The 19,583-nt window shown below is 57.3% G+C and overlaps 1 protein-coding gene across 5 annotated transcripts; it reads right to left on the bottom strand.

The window, feature by feature from the left end:
• Window positions 1-565: 565 nt before the first annotated feature.
• On the bottom strand, window positions 566-19,492 carry NLRC3 (NLR family CARD domain containing 3). 5 transcript variants are annotated; one of them, XM_085075067.1, is made up of 20 exons: window positions 17,332-19,492; window positions 12,690-12,882; window positions 11,847-11,986; window positions 11,247-11,395; window positions 8,423-10,166; window positions 7,762-7,848; window positions 7,016-7,099; window positions 6,694-6,777; window positions 6,155-6,238; window positions 5,967-6,050; window positions 5,432-5,515; window positions 4,623-4,706; window positions 4,092-4,175; window positions 3,918-4,001; window positions 3,557-3,640; window positions 2,967-3,050; window positions 2,777-2,860; window positions 2,476-2,559; window positions 2,190-2,273; window positions 566-1,721 (listed from the first exon to the last, which is right to left on the bottom strand). In XM_085075067.1, the coding sequence occupies exons 1-20, from the start codon at window positions 17,823-17,825 to the stop codon at window positions 1,631-1,633; spliced, it is 3,990 nt and encodes a 1,329-aa protein (XP_084931193.1). In that variant the 5' UTR covers window positions 17,826-19,492; the 3' UTR covers window positions 566-1,630. The 5 variants fall into 5 exon arrangements, with proteins under 5 accessions (XP_084931193.1, XP_084931194.1, XP_084931197.1 ...); XM_085075068.1 differs by having other exon boundaries at window positions 566-1,714; XM_085075071.1 differs by lacking the exon at window positions 12,690-12,882 and having other exon boundaries at window positions 566-2,002; window positions 17,332-17,464.
• Between the last annotated feature and the right edge of the window lie 91 nt (window positions 19,493-19,583).

The raw sequence follows: 19,583 nt of genomic DNA, 5'->3' as shown, positions 1-19,583 counted from the left end.
ATGGGATATTGGGAAGGAAGTCCTCCCTGTGAGGGTGGGGAGGCCCTGGCACAGGGTGCCCAGAGAAGCTGTGGCTGCCCCTGGATCCCTGCAAGTGTCCAAGGCCAGGTTGGACACTGGGGCTTGGAGCAGCCTGGGACAGTGGAAGGTGTCCCTGCCCATGGCAGGGGGTGGAATGAGATGAGCTTTGAGGTCTCTCCAAACCAAACCATTTTGTGATGATCTGACCCATGAGACAAGGCCCATTCTCCCAGTCTGGGCTGCAGTTTGAGTTTCAGTTTTCTGTTATTTCCATAATTGCAGGCCCTCACAGAAAAGTGGCTGCATAGCTGCTGTGCACAGAGCCAGAGCCTCTCTCCCCAGGCAGCACTGCCACCTAGCCTTCAGCACAGCCAGCAGGGATTTGGGAAAGCCACTGTTGGTGCTGCAGCTGCTTGTGCCAGGCAGGAACAGCAGCACCTTCAGCAGCCCCCCTGGGCCAGTGAACTGAGCTTTCAGCCAGGGCAGGGAGCACAGCCCATCCCAAATGTCCTGCAGTGCAAGAACAAGGCTGCACAAGGCATCATCTCATCCAGGAACTCATTTATTCCCAAATATGTACACCTGCAGAGCTCAGCCCAGTGTTTCTGGGATCAGCCCCCAGGTCCCTGAAGCAGCCACTGGCTGCCCTGAGTGTGGCAGCATATCCTGGCTGGGCTGGGGACAGGGGGCAGTGGCTTCAGGAGTCCCTGGGGGGTTCCCAGTTTGGCTGCTGGGTCACCTGCAAACCTGGCACCTCTGCAGAGTCACTGGGGCTCTGCCACACACACTAAGGCACCACCTGTGCTCTCAGCAGCCCAAAAGTGACCTGCTAGGGACAGACCCTGCAGCTGGGCCATCCCAAGGTAACAGAACACCAATGACAACAGCCGGAGACCCAGGAGCTCCAGCCTGAGCATGAAAGGCAGAACTTTGAGCTAAGGCAGTCCTGGTGTAGCACCAAGATGTGCTGGAGAGCTCATCCTTGTGCAATGCAGTTCTTACATTCACCCTTCTGCTCCCATTGTCCTGAGGACTGAATTTTCCAAGGCTGCTCTAGATGGTTCCACTCCTATGCCTTGGGTTATCTATGTCATTGATACCAAACATTTTAGGTGTGTCTGGCCAGCACCAGCCTGTGTGTGAGAGCACAGCAACAGCACAGAACCTGCTGGAAGTGCCCAGGTCCACAGCATCACTCCCACCTGAGCCAGGCAGCAGCAACTCTCGTGTCCATCTGGGATTTTAAGGGGAGCCTGCAGTACTGGGTGACAAAGCACCAGGGAGATCACAGGAGGAGTTGCTGCCACCAGCAAATAAATCACCCTCAAAACCAAGGTCTGGCATGTGGGATATGCCCCTCCTCCCTCCTTTTTGCATTTCCCCTATTCCTTGAAGGGTCTGGATGAACAGGGACATGGGCATACACATCCCTCAGCTTTCAACACAAGTTTTGACCCTTCTGCACTCCTGATCCAACACCCTCGGTCCTCCTGAGCTGTGCCAGGAGCTCAGGAGCATTCCCTGCCCCTGGGACAGGCGCCACGGAGCTCCCTGCAGAGTCTCCCTGGCCAGAGAGACCCCCAGGCCCCTCCTTGCTGCAGCCAGGCCCTCACACGTCCACAACGCAGTCGGGCGAGTTTGTCCGGATGGTGTCCGAGATCATCTTGGCTCCTGACTGCCCGATGTGGTTCCCCTGCAGGCTGGGACAGAGAGAGGAGCTCAGGCTGGGACACGAGGCAGAGCAGGATCCTTGGTGGGGACAGGAGATGCTCCCCAGCTCCGCACCAGCCTGCAGCATCACCTGTGCCACCCCACTGCACCAGGAGCTCTTGCTGGCACTTTGCTCACAGGACACTCTGGGTTTGAGAGCCTGAGGCAGCCAGGTGAGGAGCTGGAGAAAGCCCTGGAGAGCTGGAGAGACTGAGACACTTCTCTGGGATGATTTTGTCTTTTGAGGTGATTCTTTGCTCCAGAGGCAACCCTAGGGAGGAGCTGAGGGGTCTGGAGCTGGGTGGGTGTGGTGGCTGTCACACCAGGAGGAGCAGGGGATGCCCCTGCCCTGTGGGGCAGCCAGGAATGGGACAGTGCCAGTGGTGGGGAAAGTCCCTGGTTGGTTCCCATGGTCTCCCCCATCCCTGCCTTTCCCACCCACTGCAGCAGCCACTTACTTGACATAGGTGAGGCCATGGTTGCCCTTCAGGGCTGTGGCGATGCAGATGGCTCCATCCATGCCCAGGGAATTCTCCTGCAGGCTGTGGGAGGCAGGAGGGTCAGCCAGCACTGGCCAGGGACATGTGGCCACCAGGAAGGGATGCATGGACTGGGCATTGGGAAAAACCACCCACTCTGGGGTTTGCCCCACTGAGAACCACTGGCCTGGCCATCCCATGGCTGTTCCCCAAGGGAATGCCTGGAAAGGCTGTTCCTGGCTCACCCTGGGAATGGGACACTCACTTGAGGCGGCGGAGGCTGCGGTTCACCTTCAGCGCGTTGGCCATGGCCTTGGCCCCAGCCACGCCGATGGAGTTTCCCCGCAGGCTGCAAACAAAGGAGGAGCTGAGGAAGGACAGCCCGGGATGGCCCCAGGAGGGAGGAGGAGGGAGAAGTGCTCCCACTCCAGCAAGGCAAGGGGCAGGCAAGTCTGGCAGGACAGCACGGAGGGGGGAAGCAGTGCTGAGCCAAGGACCAGGATGTCAGACAGCCCAGGGCTCAGTGGCACAGCCAGGGGCACTCGGTGGCTCCACAGAGCACTTACTCCAGGATCTGCAGGCTCTGGTTGACCATCAAGGCTTCTGCCAGGGCTTGGGCACCGGCCGGGCCAACTGAAGCCACCTGCAGGCTGCAAGGGAACAGGGACCCTTCAGCACATCGTGAGGTGGCCATGGCATGCTAATTAGGGTAATTAGGCTGTGACAGCAGGGCTCTGCTGCAGCCTGGATACTCACTGGAGATCTGCCAGGGTGGTGTTGACCTTCAGCGCAGCAGACAGGGCAGCCATTCCCTCATCTCCGATGGCATTCTCCTGCAGACTGGGACAAAAGTGCTGTGTGTGCCCATGGCCTGGGCACCAGGAGCAGGGACAGGGCAGCCAGCACAGGGCCCAGCATTCCCAAAGGGCTTGGGGGACTTCTGGGCCATGAGACAGTTAGAGCATCCCCAGCCAGGGACATGCAATGGGGACACACCAGATTTCCAGTGCCTAAAGGAACTCCAGAGGGGCTGGAGAGGGACTTGGGACAAGGGCCTGGTGTGACAGGGCAAGGGGGAATCGCTCCCCACTGCCAGAGGGCAGGGTTAGATGGGATATTGGGAAGGAATTGTTCTCTGTGAGGGTGGGGAGGCCCTGGCACAGGTTGCCCAGAGAAGCTGTGGCTGCCCCTGGATCCCTGGAAGTGTCCCAGGCCAGGTTGGACAGGGCTTGGAGCAACCTGGGCTAGTGGAAGGTGTCCCTGCCCACGGCAGGGGCTGGAATGGGATGGGATTTAAGGGCCCTTCCAGTAGGGCCCAGGACCCATCTGCCCATGTCCCCACTTACTCGAGGCTGGCCAGGCTGCTGTTGGACTGTAGTGCTTGTGCCAGGGCTGTGGCTGCCCTGGCCTGGATGAAGTTCCACTGCAAACTGAAAACAGAAGAAAAAGGGAGGTGAAGCCTGGAGCTGTGAGTGTGCCCTGATCCATCCAGGCTCCACAGTCATCTGCACCCATCCGGGGACGTGTGAGACCCATGGGTCCATCCAGGATGTCGCAGCACAGCTCCATGCAGGGTGACCCAGGGAATTCTCCTGCAGGCTGTGGTGCACCCAGGGGTGCCACTGTCACAGCCCAGAGGGGCTGAGGGCCAGGGAAGTGTCCCTGCCTGTGTCCATGCCAGGGGCTCCACACCCAGGGGACACTCACTGGAGGGATGTGAGCGCCTGGTTCTCCTTGATGGCCAAAGCGATCGCCTTGCCCCCTTCGTCGTACAGCAGGTTGGCTGCCAAGCTGGAGGGACAGAGAACTCAAGTCAGATACAAAATGTCTGGGACAACTCCAGGGACACCACACAGCAGCCTGTGTGTCCATGGCACTTACTCCAGCTTCCTGAGGGTGCTGTTGTTCCGCAGGGCACGGGCAATGGCAGGGCCTCCCTCCTTGCTGATGGAGTTCTCCCGAAGGCTGGGGAAAGACACGGAGCTGGGGGGGAGCAGCCAAGGCAGGGCTGGATCAGCTGCTTCTCCAGTGCCCCCTTTGTCCCCTGCTCTGCGGCTGAGGCCATTGATTGAGAGCACTTTGTCTGAAGCCATCACCATCAGCTTCTGCAGTTCCATTCCCTGCATCTCCATTCCCTGTGTTTCCTTTGGGCACTGGTGGCCCATCAGGGCTTTTCCCCAGCCTACCACCCCTGCTGCCATCCTTTCATTCCAAGATATGGCTGAATGAATACTGTCCCAAGGGGAGAAAAGTAATGATGGAAAGATCCTCACGGCTGGAGATGGGACCAAAGCTGCTTTCAGCATCTCAGAGCACTTGTGGAAACAACCAGGCACAAGCCCAGGCTGCTGGAAAGCTCCCAGGTGCCAGCAGCAGCTTTTGGCCAGGGTGGCTGCAGGGACTGTCACTTACTTGAGGCTGAGGAGTCCCCGGTTGGAGCAGAGAGCTGCTGTCAGTGCTGTGACCCCTGCACTGCTGATGGAGTTGCTCTGGAGGCTGAGACAAACAGGGAAGGTGTGAGGATGGGCAAGTCTTGGCATCAAAGAGGGTCTGAGGGATCATGTGTGGGGTGGAAAGTGCCCATTTCACTGAGAAAAGGGCATCTCCCAGCCCCAGGAGGTGGAGAGAGCCAAGGCAGAAGGACCAACACTGGGAGCAGCCAGGGCAGGATCAGCAATTCCTGCTGACCATGGCAGCACCAGCCCCACCCAGCATAGGGGACAGGGTTTGCCAGACTTTTGGGACAGCCTTGTCCCTGCCTGGTTGTCACCATGGCTGCTGGCTCAGCTGGGCATGTGGTTCCTGTGGGTTTCCACAGGGACAGAACCAGAGCACAGCCACTTGTCACCAAGAGCCATCAGCCCTTCTCTCCAGCTGCTGTTCCCATGGGGAATGAAGGTTGCAGCATCCCACCCTGACTCTGCCGCTCATAACCTCCCTCCTGAGCCAATTCCCATCACTTTTGAGAGAGAGAAGACCCAAAGCCGGTCGTTTCCTCCAAGCCAGAACAACAAGTCATCACTGGGCTTTAGGATTAACTCCGTCAATGCCCCTTGGTGAAGGCAGGGCCAGCCTGGCTGCTGCTGGAGCTGCCACAGGGTGTTCCAGCCTGCAAATCCAGGGAATGTGGAGTGGCACAGACATGGGGAGGGGCTGAGAGGTGGCAGATTTTGCTGTGCTCTGTTGGTAAGCAGGAGTCCAGGCACAGAGAGGGAACTTACTCCAGGCTTTGCAGGCTGTGGTTCACCCTCAGAGCTTCGGCCAAGGCAATGGAGCCACTGTCTCCCACCGAGTTGCTGGAGAGCCTAAGACAGAAGAGAAAGCTTGGATCTGCCAGCAAGGGATTCACCTCCCCCAGGCCCTTCCTGCTGCAGCAACGAGCATGAACTCATTGCCATCTCATTTCCCACCCACGTACACCTATGTTCTCTGGGCTGGTTTGAGCTGGAACAGCTTTTAATGTTTCCCCAGGGCCTGGAGCTCTGCTGCTTCCTTCTGCCAGAGGGGAGACTTGGCTTCTCCTTTCTTTGCATGGCTCCCTGCATCCCTGGAGGTGCAGAGAGCATCTCCCCAGGGCTGCTCTGAAGGCAGAGCTGCAGCCCCTGCTCTCTCTACCCACACCAATCCCCTCGGGCAGAGCCAGCAGTGTCCCTCCTGCCTGTCACATGGGCCTGCCCCCTTCCCGCTGCTCCTGCCCACAGATCCCAGGAGATGTGCCTTTGGCATTGCCACCCCTCCACCTCGTGCCCTGCTTACATGAGCTCCCTCAGGCTGCAGTTCTGCTTCAGCGCCTCCGCAATTTTCTGGGCACCTTGGGCTCCGACAGAGTTTTTCTGCAGGCTGCAAAGGAAGGCACCTGTGAGTGCCAAGTGCCACATCCCCATCGGGGGCACCTCGCTCTGCTGGGTGACTGGAGTGGGGGACAGCAGCTTCTAGTCACTCACTGCAGGGTCACCAGCTTGTGGTTGGTCAGCAGGGCCTCGGCCAGGAAGGAGGCACCATTATCTTTGATGGAGTTGTGCTGCAGGCTGCAGGAGACAGGAGCAAAGCCATGCATGGATGCTTCCACAGCAGGGCCAGTGGCCATGAAGGACTTCAGGGAGTGGCCACATGCCCTGGTGTTTGCTTGCCCTCGTCTTGTCCCCAGACATCCCTGCCCAGGAGTCTCCTTCCTTCCTCTCCCATGGGATGTTCCTCCTTCCATGAAATAGCACCATGTGAGCTCCCATGCAAGGGATGGACCTCGACCTGGACCTCAACCCCAACCCGAAGCCAAGAGGCAGGAGAATCCCAACTTTCTGGCCCAGGGCTGCCTCATTCCCTGGATCTCTGCCAGCTGCACTCACTGGTACCCACTGCTCAGCACAACCCACCCAGGTTATGTCCATGTGCTGACATGAGCTTGGGAAAACCTCAGTGGGACTGAAAGGGGATGGAAGGGGTACTACAGAAGCCCTGGGGTACTACAGAAGTCGAGACTTACTTCAGGGAGAGCAGGATTTGATTTTTTTTCAGGGCATCAGCCAGGGCTTTGGCTCCAGTGGGGCCGATGGAGTTGCTCCGCAGGCTGGGGTGGGACAGGCAGAAAAGCTGAGGTTAGCAAAGCCAGAGTGGCACGGGCCAAATTTGAGCCTCCACGTGGCACTGCTGAGGTGGGACAGCAGGCCAGTAGCTCATGGTGGTGGCTTTAGGGACTGGAGACCCTCCCCACCTCAGTCAGGCTGGGTGGGATCCAGCCCCACTGGGGCCAGGGAATGGTTCCCAGTGGGAATGTGCATGACAGGAGCTGAGGGGTAAACACTTACTCCAGCACCGTCAGGCTTCTGTTCACCAGCAGCGACCTGGCCAGAGCTTTGGTTCCCTTGTTGCTGATCTGATTTTCTGCCAAGCTGCCCAGAAAAAAGATAATTGGGTGTTTTTCCAGAGGAGAAAGAGACTTTCACAGCCCCTGGAATGTCCCAGGATGCAGCTGGGATGGGTGAGCCGAAAAAAGCCATGGGGAGTGTTTGGTTCATGGTACAATCAAAGGGGTGGATGCTCTGGGGATGCTCTGGGGTCTGCTCCTGGGGTGGACACCAGGCAGGGACTGCAAGGACACGGCTTCTGGACTTAAAATTCATTTGTGCTATTAAAAGGGAGCTCAGATCACAGGATGGGTGACTCTGCAGCCTCAAGGCAGAGCAGGGAGGTGGGGAAAGTGGGAACCCATTTGGGATGAGGCCTCTCTCTGCGTGGGGGTCAGGAGCCTGTTTGCTCCATGCAGAGCCTCGAGAGTTCAGCGATCTGCTGTGACCTTGGGAAGTGGTTTGTTTGGGATAACCCATGGATTTATAGCCATTATTTCAGGAACAGTGTGGAGGCAGCCTGCCCAGCCACTGTGGGGCCATGGGTGAGGTGGCCATGCCTGGGTGCAGGGGATGATATGGGGCTGTCCTCAGTGGGTACCCTGGGGAGCCAGTGGGAGAGACATTCCTGGGGGACCCTCACCCTGGTTTGGAGGTGCCCCCAGCTCCATGCTGCATCCCCAGGACATCCCTGGGCCAGGTCCTACCTGAGCCTCTGAATCTGGCAGTCCTTCACGCTCAGCACACTGCCCAGCAGCTCCATCACGTCATCCTTAAACTGGTTATTGTCCAGCCTGCAGGGGACACAAGAAAAGAGCAAAAGCAAGGGCTGGAGAACAAAGCAGAGAAGGGACAACCCTCCCGGGACATCTCCTGTCCCAAGTGGAGAAAGTCAAGGACAGAAGCAGAGCTGAGGCAGCGCCATCCCCAGGGCAGCTCTCTGTGGGTGGACAACATTGGTTGGCCCATGGCTCCACTGACAACTGGGATTGTGAGTCACAGGGGAGAGAGGCCTCCCTGTGGCCCTCCAGGACTTAGAGGGGATTTAAAACAGGGAACAGGTTTGAACTAAAAGATGAGAGATTTAGATTAGAAGTTAGCAAGGAATCCTTCCCTGTGAGGGTGGGCAGGCCCTGGCACAGGGTGCCCAGAGAAGCTGTGGCTGCCCCTGGATCCCTGGCACTGTCCAAGGCCAGGTTGGATGGGGCTTGGAGCAACCTGGGACAGTGGAAGATGTCCCTGCCTGTGGCAGGGGGTGGCACTGGATGGGCTTTAAAGTCCATTCCAACCCAAACCAATGTGTGATTCTACAAGTCACAGCCTGGCATCTCTGCTCTCTTCTCCCAGCACAACCCGAGCAGGACTCACCTGAGGCTGTGGCAGAAGAGGAGCTGGGAGAGGAGGCTCTTACAGACATTGTAGGTGAGGCAGTTGGAGAGGTTTGTCTCCTCCAGGCAGACATCAGAGACCTGCAGGAGATAAGCCAGGGCAGAGCAGTTCATGGGGCTGAGCATCCCGGCCAAGCTCTCGCTCCTCATGGCCTCCTCCACAGCCTTGGCAATGTCCATGTGCTGAATCTCATGCAGGCAGCGCATGGCATTGACAGCGCGCGAGGAGACAGCCTGGTCAGTGGTCAGGCAGCCCTGCAGGACACCGATGGCCTGGTCCCTGAAGCCACTGTGCTCGTCCTTCACCAGCAGCCACCCGGCCAGCAGCTTGTTCACCTGCGGGGACAGGAGCCCCGAGAGGAAGCGAACAAAGATGTCCAGCTGCCTGTCCTCAGCCTGCAGTGCCCTCTGAATGGCATTCCTGAAGTGGCTGAGGAAGCCCAGCTTGGGCCAGGACATCCCACTCTCCGTGAACAGGTCAAAGATGGCCCTCTTAGCTGCTGTGTAGTAATAAAGAGCTGCCAGGAACTCCTGGATGGTTAAGTGGGAGAAGTAGTAGGCTGTGGAGGTCTGCAGCTCCTCCTTGAGCAGGAGGTGGGTGGAGAGGCTGCTGTGCAGCAGGGAGAGGTCGATGCCGTAAGCCTTCATGTCCTGCTCATAGAACACGTGTTTCTTGCGCAGCAGCCCGTAGAAGGCCAGCCTGCCCAGGCTGCCCACCAGCTTCTTGCTGGTGTTCACAGCCTGCTCGATCCTGAGGGCTTCTCTTGGCTTTTCCAGCCAGTCGCCACTCAGAGCCATTTTAAAATAATAGGAGTAGATTTCTGACAGGGTCCTGGGAACCACGGCTGCTTCTTGGGATTGATCAGTGCTGTTTTTCAGATAATAAGCAATTGAGGAGGCAGAAATCCAGCACAAAGAGGGAATGGTGCACAGGACATGGAGTGACCTGTTAGCCCTGATGTGCTGCAGGACTTGGCTGGACAGGTCTCTGTTGTCCAGGAACATCTTGTCCAAGAAGTCCTTAATCTCCGCAGCCCCAAACCCTCGGATTTCCGTCATCCGGTCCACCAGCCCGCCGGGGATCTGCCTGGCCGCCGCCGGCCGCGCCGTGACCCACACAGAGACCTCCTGCAGCAGGTTGCCCCGGATAATGTTGGTGATCAGGTTGTCCACCTGGATCTCCTTTTTGGGATCGGTGCAAACCACCGCATTGGAAAAATCCAAGGGGGTCTTGAACTCGTCCAGGCCGTCGAGGATGAGCAGCGTGCGGGCAGCTCCGGCCGAGATGCAGCCAGGCTCGGTGATGTGAGGGAAGGCTGAGCAGATGAGGCGCTCAGCAGAGAGCTTCTCGTAGGTGTTGAGCTCCCGGAAGGTGAGGGGCAGCACGAACATCATGTCCCTGCTGATCTCACCCTTGGCCCAGGAGTGCACAAACAGCTTCACCAGAGTGCTCTTGCCAATCCCGGCCACGCCGATGGTGACACAGATCCGGGGGGGAATGCTGACTTTGGAGAGAGGCAGGAAGAGCTTCTCCAGGGGGATGCTCTTGGATACGTTTGGCAGCCCTTTGGTGGTTTCAACCTGCAGGATGTCGTGCTCCTTCTGCTGGATGTCGGTCAGGCCTTCCACCAGCAGCAGGTTGGAGAGGCGCTGCAGGGATCCTGTCGCCAGGCCATTCCCATAGGAGCTCTGGAGGCTCTCCAGATGCTTCTGCACCATGGGTTCTGCACAGAGAAATGAAACAGGGCTGAGGAGGAGGAATCACAAAGCAAATGGGAGAAAGTGCTTCACTTTTCTACCGTGCTCATGCAGAGGGAAACCACATGGAGCCCTTACATCCTGGTGGGAAGGCACATGGCAAGGCTTAGAGGGCACTAATGGGCATAAATGGCCCTGACCAGCCTCACAATCAGTCCAGGAGGCCATTTGAGCTCAGCCCTGGGCCTTCAGCCTCAGCTTAAGCTGTGTTGTAGGTGCTGGACCTTGATCTCGGACCTCATTGCTCTGCCCTTGCACGGTGGTTGTGTCTGAACCTGGCTGTGCTTGCTGGACCTGATTCTGATATCTGGATTGACTTCCCAGCTTGACCTCATCCCTGCCTCATTGCCATGGATTTGTGTGATGAGTTGGACTCTTGGCTGAACCTGCTGGCCATCTCTGGACCTGTCCTGCTCACCTGGCTCAGGTATCACAGTGAAATTAAGCCCTCCAGCAAAGGCTGTGCAAGCAGGGGATGGTGCTGTGAGAGATTCAGAGCAGACCCCAGCCAAGGCTGGAGCCTTCCAGCCAGGAGGGAAACCAGGGAAACCTCTCCTGGCCAGAGGGCTGCAAGGAGAGTCTGAGGTTGGGGCAGCCACCAGAGGATGGGGTCAGGGTCAGCCGCCCTTTTCCTGTTCCCAGCCAGTGTTGGGACTGACGGGTGTGAACTGGACATTGAGGCTATTAAAGACTCCTCAGGCTGCCCAGAGCAGTGTGCTGAGGGCAGTGAAGAGCCTGCAGGAAAGTCCCTCAGATCTGGCAGAGAGCCCTTGTCACCCCTGGCTGTGTTTTCTGTGGCAGAGTCCCTGAGCTGGCACAGTCACTGGCATGGACACCCCCACCAGAGCTGCCACCACCCCCTGGCTCTGTGCACATCTCAGAGGCTCCAGCGAGCACCAGGCCACGTGTGCAGCCCCCCTGGCTGGGCTCCTACCATAGACAGTGATGTGCAGGTAGAGCTGGGAGTTGGAGGTCTCGATGAAGCTCTGCAGGGACTGCGAGGCGTGGCTGCCCTTGCCAGCCAGGACATCCACCACAGCCCTCACCTGCTCGGGCAGGGAGCTCGCTGCCTGCACCTGGGCAGCCTCCTCGGCCGTCAGGAGCTCCAGCCTGCGCAGGTGGCAGATGATCTCCTCCAGGAACTGCCGAGAGATGGATCTCACCAGCTGCTTGCGGTACCGCTTGATCCAGGGCCCTGCGGGACAGGAGAGTGGGACAGATGGGTGCTGGCCCAGCCCTGGGAATGTTGCTGAGGGGTGACAAGGGAAAGGCAGCAGTGGACAATTCCCTCTGGCTCTGGAGGTGGCAGGGGGTGAGCTGAGCCCCCCAGAGCCCTTCCCAAGCCCTCCTTGTGATGATGCCATCCCAAAGCAAGCAGTTTTTTAGGAGCTGATAGGTCAGGGCAGCAGCTGAAATTGGAGTCAAAGAGACTGAAGAACACAATCATGAAATGGTGTTTTCTCCTGGAATCCAGGCCCATGCAGGGAAGTGTGAGCAAGATCATTTCTCTTCAGAGACAGCCATTCCCCTGTGCCAGCACAGCACTCCCTTGGCCTGGGAGCTGCTCACACCTTGGTTCCTCACCTCATCCCATTTCCAAATGCAGAACTCCCCAGAGGCAATGGATCTGCCCAGCCACCACTCACCTTCCATCAGAGGCCTCCCGTGGCATGGGTGGCCCCTGGGTGAGGAGCGCTGTGGTGGCAGCAGTGTCCCATGGGCCACCCCGTGTCCCCCTGGGCAGCTCACAGCACCAGCCAGGGCTCCTCAGCCCATGTCTGTGGCCCTGGTGGGAGAAGAGGAGAAGCATCAGGAGCAGTGTGGGAGGGAGCCCAGCTTGAGCTATCGTGGTGCTGCCTGGGGTTGAGCCAAGCTCCATTGCCAGCTTTGGGTTCAGACAGAGTCCCCATCCATCACTGGGGGCCTGGCTGGGCACAGCTGGGACTGTCACCCTGCAGCAGCTTCGCCCAGACCTCAAGTGCCACACAGCTGGTGCCCTCACCACCCCCACTGATGCCAGAACCTTTCTCAGGCACAGTGGTGCATTAATCGCCCTGACAATGCCCCTGTGCCATCTGAGGGTCACCTGGGGAGCACCCGAGTGTCACCACTGCCACCAGGGCTGGGAACTTGTACATTCTTCTTCTCTGTGCTGTGGAGGAAGTTGTGGGGACGCAGACAGAGCAATGAAGGGCCTGTTTTGGTTTCAAACCCACCTTGCCCCCATCCAGAGCCTCTCTCAGGGCTTGCTGAGTGTGGCCATCACCACATCCTGTTGCAGAGCTCTGAAGATGCTTCACTTTCATCAGCACTGGTGAATCATCACCCATAGAAGGAGCACCTACCTGCTCCCTCCCCCTCAGCTGCTGCCAAACCACGCTGAGGGTTTGGTGTTTATTTTTCAGAAGTGTTTCTGCTCAGTCCTGTTGTCCTTCGAGCAGAGGTGGAGAGGGAAATGCCTCCATGCCTGAGAGTGCTCCCAGCTTTACCTGTGTTAGCAGGTGGCACCATGCTGTGGCCTCTCCAGCAGCCCCAAAGTCATCTCCAGGAACTGGCTGTGTCCAGGTGGAAACTTCTAAGCCCCAGGGATGTCTGACATCAGCAATGCACACACAGTGTCCCAGTGCCTGTGTCCTGGCATCTTCCCTCCCCTCCACCTGTCCTACAGGATTCTCTGGATCCCTGTGAACACCTCTGTGCTGGTCAGAGGCTCTTCAAGGTGGTCCCTGCCCACAGCCAGCCTTGTTTGTGTCAAACCCACCCCGAGGGGAACATGGGCTCCATGGGGGCTTCGATGCAGCATCTCCCACAGGTACAGGTAAAACTCACTTTCTATGGTCAAACTCAACCTCTCCTAGGGTGAAAGCAGATGAAGCTGGACCAGGACAACTTGGTAGAGATTCTGGTCCACAGTGTGAGGTCAGGGTGCTTGGAACTTCTCCTTCTGTTATCCTCCCTCCCAGGGACCCCTGCTGGGGTTTATTTCTCCCACCAGAAGCACAAGCCTGCAGATGGTGGCCAGACTGCAGGAGGGACCTGACACAGCAGCCCCAGGGCTGAGTCCCTCACACACCACGGCTGGATCTCCCACCCAGACAGGTGGCTTGTCCTACAGAGTGGGGTAAGTGACAGAAGGTGCTGGGTGACAAAGCACCAGGGCAGCCCCACCTGCCCAGGGGGTTCCCGACAAGCCCTTGCAGGGGTGGGAGGTGCTGTTGGAGCAGTGTCTGAGCCCACCACCTTTCCCTTCAGGATGAGCTCTTTTCCCTGAGCTCTGCCCTGGCTGTCCAGCTCTGACCCCTGCTGTCAGTGCTGTCAGAGGTCCACAAGCTCCTGGCAGTGGTGCCACAGCAAAGCCCTTTTCTCCATACCAGGAACAGCAGGACAGCTCTTACACATCACCCCCCAGGCAGTAGCCCGGTCAATAAATACCATCAATTAAAGGAGCTCAGTGAGCAATTCACAGCAAAATGTTCACTCTTTGATGTGTTCTTGTCTCTAACTGGCCTGGAAAGTTCAATTAAGCCTTTGCAGTCCCCAGGTCTCTCTCTCCTCTTTGCTGTGCAAGCCAGAGCACAGCCAGAATGAAAGGGGGTTTTGCTGCTCGCAGTGATGTTCCCTGCAGCCCTTCCTCTGAAATGTGGCCCTTTGATGGGGAAACCTGCTCCAACACCAGAGAATGTCTGATGCTGTCCTCTGGTGCTCCTTCAAAAACCAGTAGCCGTGGGCCAGCTCGTGCAGAGAGAATAAATCAGAAGGAATAGTGCAGGTGCTGTGATTTTTTTCTGGTTCCAGATGCAAAGTTCCAGGTGTGGCTCCAGGACCACACGGGGCTGCTGGAGGCTGCATCCTGTGGGGCTGAAGGGAGTTACCAGCTCTCCCAAGAGCTGTCTGAAGGGTAGGGGTCAGCCAAAGCCAAACTCCAGAACCCCTACAGGGGTCCAGGTGTGTCCAGGATGTGACCCAGCTCATTCCAAGGCTGCTGGCCATGAATCATCTCCTGGAAGTGCTGCACTCCCCTCTGCCTGAGGTCTCCATCCTGCATATCCTGGGGGTGCAGCTGTTGCCTGGCCAGGATCAAGCAGGGACCATGTCTCACCAGGAGCCAGAGGAGCAGTGATCCAGGTTTGTGTCTCCCTGCATTGCCTGTGACCCCAGGGACACTGGGATAAGAGGCTGGAGGGCAGGAGGCTGCCCAGCCAAACCAGTGAATGGCACCTGCAAGCCCCAGGGAGGGAAACAGGGATTTTCTTGGCAAGAACTTGGCATTAACTCTTTTTTTTTGCTTACTGTGATCCAAAAGTCCAGCCCAGGGAAAAATCCTCCCATTTAAGGATGTCTGGTCAATACTGATGCATTCTTCCAGCAGCTCCAATCCCACCATCCCCACATCCCACCTGTTAGCAGAGAGTCCTTGCCCAAAACCCATCAGTGCCTGGGAGCCACAAGCATGGTGCTGGAAGGTCCCTGACTACATGCACAGATAATCCTGTCCCAAACAGCTGCTGTGGTTTTCAGCATGTCCATCCTGTTCCAGGATTCAAACTCCTGGCACCAACACCAGAGAACACAGACCTGGATGCAGCCACTCCTGCTCATCTCTGCCTCTGATTATGTCTGTGCAGTTTGATTCCTACAAGTCCAACATGACCAAAGCAGCATCCAGGGGATCTAAGATGAAGAGACAGACCTCAGGTGGACACAGCATGAAGATGTCTGGACATAACAGATATCTACTGCTTCCCAGATCTTCCTCCTGCCCCATCATGCTGTGCCTTGGGAATCTGCTGAGGACCTGGGATCATGCCGAGCCAGGAGCTGTCTCAGCAGCACCAGGGCTGCACTGGGTGACACTCAACAGTCAGACACCTGTGGTTGTCCCCCTGCAGGGGCTCGTGGGCAGATTCACTGGCAGCATTACTGGTTGAAACCTAGAGTGGGAATTCCCTCTCTAGCCCTGCTCTGGTGGGCTGAGGGTGCCAAGGTTAGACAGGCACCCAAGTGCTGGACAAGAGCTCCTGGGTGGCTGCAGGCACCCACGCATGGAAAACATCCAGAAATGGACTTATCTACAGTATTAAGATAAGGTTAAAACCTTTTTGTACGAGCTAAAAATTACACCTGCAGGAGGTGGAGGTGCCCACTCCAGCTCAGCTCCATGCCCCAAACACACAGGAAACCTCAGCCTGGCCATCTCCTTCTCCATGTCCCACCACGGTGGGGTTTCTCTGTGCAGCCAGGCTCCCAAAGCTCTGCTGTTTGGGGTGAGGGAGCCCCGGCAGCTCAGCCCCATCTGGGCGCTGCTGTCCCTCCCCCAGACATGGGAGCGGAGAGACACCGACACCGCCAGAGCTTCCCACCACTTCCTGGCGTGCCGGGCTCCTCCGGCGGCTCTCGGGCTCCTCTACCCGCGCACCTTCGGGCTTTTAGTCACCCTCCTGCCACGCGTGCACCCTGAGCTGATCCCTCCTGGAGGTCAGGGAGCTGCACGAAAACTTTCCCAAGCCAGCGCCTCCAGCCGCTCCCCCTCAGCTGAGCAAATCCCGAAGCCACGATGCAGGCTGCCACCTTTTGGCAGAATCGAAGAGCTTCCACATCATTAATTTCTGTTAATTAAACGAAGCAATAAAATGTCTTCTGCATTATTACTCAATTATGACACTTGCAGACTGGCAAGTAACTCAATTATCTAAGTTTACATATGACTTATGTTTTTTGATCTGGGTTTAATGCCAGCTAAATTTATTGCCAAATCTATTTTATGTCAAACCTAATCTCTTCCAGGTTTGGTTTTTGGGTTTTTGTTTCCTTAAACACCAACCTCAATAACAGGGCCCAGACAGAGCAAGGGTTAAATAGGAGATGAGGAGCCATGAAGGGCCCCTGAGCAGGATGCCAGCAGTGCTAACCCCAAATCTCAGCAGAAAAAGTATAAAAATCAATCCATGGGTCATTCCAAACAGCTAAAAATGAAGCTAATTTTGGAGAGGTCGCTCACAAGCTGCAGAATGAAGGCAGATGCATTTACTGAGCTGGCCGTGCCCCTATAGGATGCTTTACCACAGATGTGCAAACGCTGACTGAAAAGCAGATCCTCCCAGCAAACAGTTTCTGCCCTGCCCAGCCTCGGGGTCTCAGGATATCAGCAAGAAAACCGGGCAGGAGCTGCTGCCAGCCGATCTCTGTCACACCCACGGCCCGGGGCTGCAGGGATGCTGACGGATGTGGTACTCGCCCCTGCGACCTCTGGGGTTTGGCCAGAACCAGCTTTCTGGGGTTGCAGAGCATCCCAAAGAGCAGCTGCAAGTTCTCCAGAAAGAAATTTCTGTGCAACATGGACACCCTGAGTGCGAGGTGCCCCCAGCCTTCCAAGGACACCTGGCTGGCCTTGGATAACCCATGTGGTGGCCAAACCCTGAACGATGGTGACATCCCAGTGGGTGACAGCAGCCAGCCTGTGCTCCAGCAAGTCCTCTCCCTAGCAGTGCTGTATTTATGGGATACACAGTGCCCCTAAGTGCCTAAATAACAGCAGGATTAAATCTGATGCCCCGAGGCAGCCCAGCGTGCTCAGGCTCGGTGCTCATCTGGTGCAGGGCTGAGCTCCAGCACCCTGACCTGCTCCTGCGACACCCCAGCTCCCTGCCCTGCTCTTTGGTGCAGTTGCACATGGTACCACAGGCGAGTGTGTCACTAATCTCATCCTTTTCTATTTGTGGTACACCTCGGAGTTCATTTTGAACAGTTTGGAAGTGAATTAGTTCTGCAAATGACATCAAGGATGGGGCAAGCTGCTGCACAAGGCTTTGGGCAGGCAGGGCAGCCTGCCTTCGTGCCCAGGCAGGCAGAGCAGGCAAGGGGACAGAATTTATGGCAAGTGCCAGGTCCCCTGTGAGGTGCCATGCTCGCCTCCATCACTCAGGGCTCCACCCTCTCCTGCCAGCACGGTGGCCATGCCATGCCAGGCTGACCTCTGCCCAGCAGCTCCTGGCCCTGCCACCATCAGCCCAGCGCCTCCATTTCCCGCGGCCACCACAGCCCGAGCTCTGCAGCAGCTTGTCCCCACAGGGGAGAACCAAGCGACACCTCCCCTTCTCCCCACACCCCTCCAAAGCCCCACCAGGCTCCTACCTTGGTCTCGTGCCGCCTTGCCCAGCTCCGTGCGGGAGCAGGAGAGCGGAGAGAGCATCCTCGTGGCAGCGGGAGGATGCAGCCCCTCCTGCCCTGCTCAGCTCTCTATCGCCAGGGCTTTCCTTCCTCCTCGATGGATGCTCAAGTTCGAGGCAGAAGCCACGCGTCCCCTTGGTGGGTCCTGATGGGACCTGGTGGCCGCGGCGATGCTCGGGGCAGCACCTGGGCAAGGTGGGTCCGTTCCAGCCCGGTGGCTTTTCTCTCTTTCTGTTCGCTCCTCGCCCCTTCCTGCCCCGGCTCTCGCTGTCTCTCTCCTTCCTGTCAGCGCGGGGCTGATAACTATGCAAATCGAGGTGAGGGATCACCCAAAACCGAGCAGTGTCTGACCCCCGGCAGCGACAGTCGGGGCTGCGCTGTCCTGGAGGGATGCTCCAGGCGCTTCCCCAGCTGCGGATGCTTTCTCCCGAAAGCCACAAAACCAGGCTCCACAACATCCAAACTACTGTGAATTCCTTTGAAGCAAAACTATGAGCTCACCCCGGCCTGGGACAGCCCAGGGGTTTTGCTACATAACCTCCTCGCTGGCCAGGAACGCTAGGAATATCCCATGGAAAAGGCTGGAGTCGCAGCAGCTCTGCCCTTCTTTGGGTTGTGCAAAGAAATATCTGCATGGGTAAATTCAAGTTGTGTCTTGAAGGGGAGAATAAAAGGATAGTAATAGCCTTCCCTTCCTCTACAGCCATTTTTCCTGCCGGTACTAAAAGCTTCCTGGAATTTGGATTTATCTCCAAAGAGCTGCATCCCATCCCACCAAGGAGCCAGAGCAACCAGAGCAGCAGGACAGGCGGGATCTCCCCTCCCCAGCTCCACACAGACAGGTGGGGTTGGACATTATTTTCCATTTTTGTTCTACAAAACCTTCAATTTGTAAATCCTATAAAGATTTCACTGGCATTTAGGTTAATGGTGGTAAAGGAGCTCTCGTGGTGGGGTCAGGGTGAGCTCATGGCCACTGAACTGTGTTGGGGGAGGACAGGTGGGGGCAAGCAGGAATTTGGACCTCCAGCCACCACTTTGGGCTGTGTCTCCCACAGCCTTCACTCTCTGCCTGTCCCAGGCTGTGCCCTGTAAGGGGTTAAAACCTCTCCTCTGGCGAGTTTTAGGTCTGTTGGTAATTTCCTGGTCTGGAGGGTGGTTTCAGGAGGAGCTGGCACCCGGGAAGTCCCAGCAGCCATCACCTTCCCGAAAATCTGTAGCTAAAATCCCTCACATCCAAAACGAGTGTGCAGAAACCCCAGACAGAGCTGTACCTCCTGCTTTCACAATTAATAATTTCTCTTAATTAACACATTAGAAATATTTCTTTGCCACTGTGTATTACACATCCCCCACGCATTTTCTGGGCTGTTTACTGGATTCTACCCCAAAGTTCACAATGTTTTTACCAAACTCAACCTACAGAGTTCCCGGCAGGGTGGGTTTGACCACAGCCACTCTGGAGCTCGCAGGGGAGGTGAGAAAAGGCCCTGGGTGACTCTGTTTGTTGACTCGTGTGGTTGCTTGGCAAGAGGGTGCTCGGGGACAGATCTCCAGCTCAGCCCAGCACAGTCACCTGCCTGGGGACAAGGAACCTGGAGACAACAAAAGGTCCCAGCTCACGTAGCTCCAGGATGCTGCTGGGGAACAGCCGGGTTTCCACAACAAAAAAATGTGGAAAGACCTTACTGGAGACACCCCCACCCCTCCTGCTAGAACAGCGCGGGGGTCTTGTGAGGCTCTGGGGTGCCCGGGGTAGAAGGGACACAACCCCCAGCCACCTCCCAGAGGGTGACGCGGCGGCTCTCGGGTTTCAAGAGGGTTTCCTGAGGAGGGAGCAGGAGGCTGAGCCGAGGAACAGAAGGGATGGGATGCGATGGGATGGGATGCGATGGGATGGGATGGGATGCGATGGGATGGGATGGGATGGGATGGGATGCGATGGGATGGGATGCGATGGGATGGGATGGGATGCGATGGGATGGGATGGGATAGGATGGGATGGGATGCGATGGGATGCGATGGGATGCGATGGGATGCGATGGGATGCGATGGGATGCGATGGGATGCGATGGGATGGGACGGGATGCGATGCGATGGGATGCGATGGGATGCGATGGGATGCGATGGGAGCGCAGACCCATGCCGGCGGTAAGCGGGACCGGACATCGGTGGGCGGGGCCTGGCGGGGATTGACATCTGAGCCCTGCCCAGGG

The sequence above is a fragment of the Lichenostomus cassidix genome, chromosome 14, assembly GCF_008360975.1.
Source record: "Lichenostomus cassidix isolate B80296 chromosome 14, HeHo_3.0, whole genome shotgun sequence".
In the NCBI taxonomy this organism is placed as follows: Eukaryota; Metazoa; Chordata; class Aves; order Passeriformes; family Meliphagidae; genus Lichenostomus; species Lichenostomus cassidix.
This window is presented reverse-complemented; position numbering and strand designations above follow the sequence as displayed.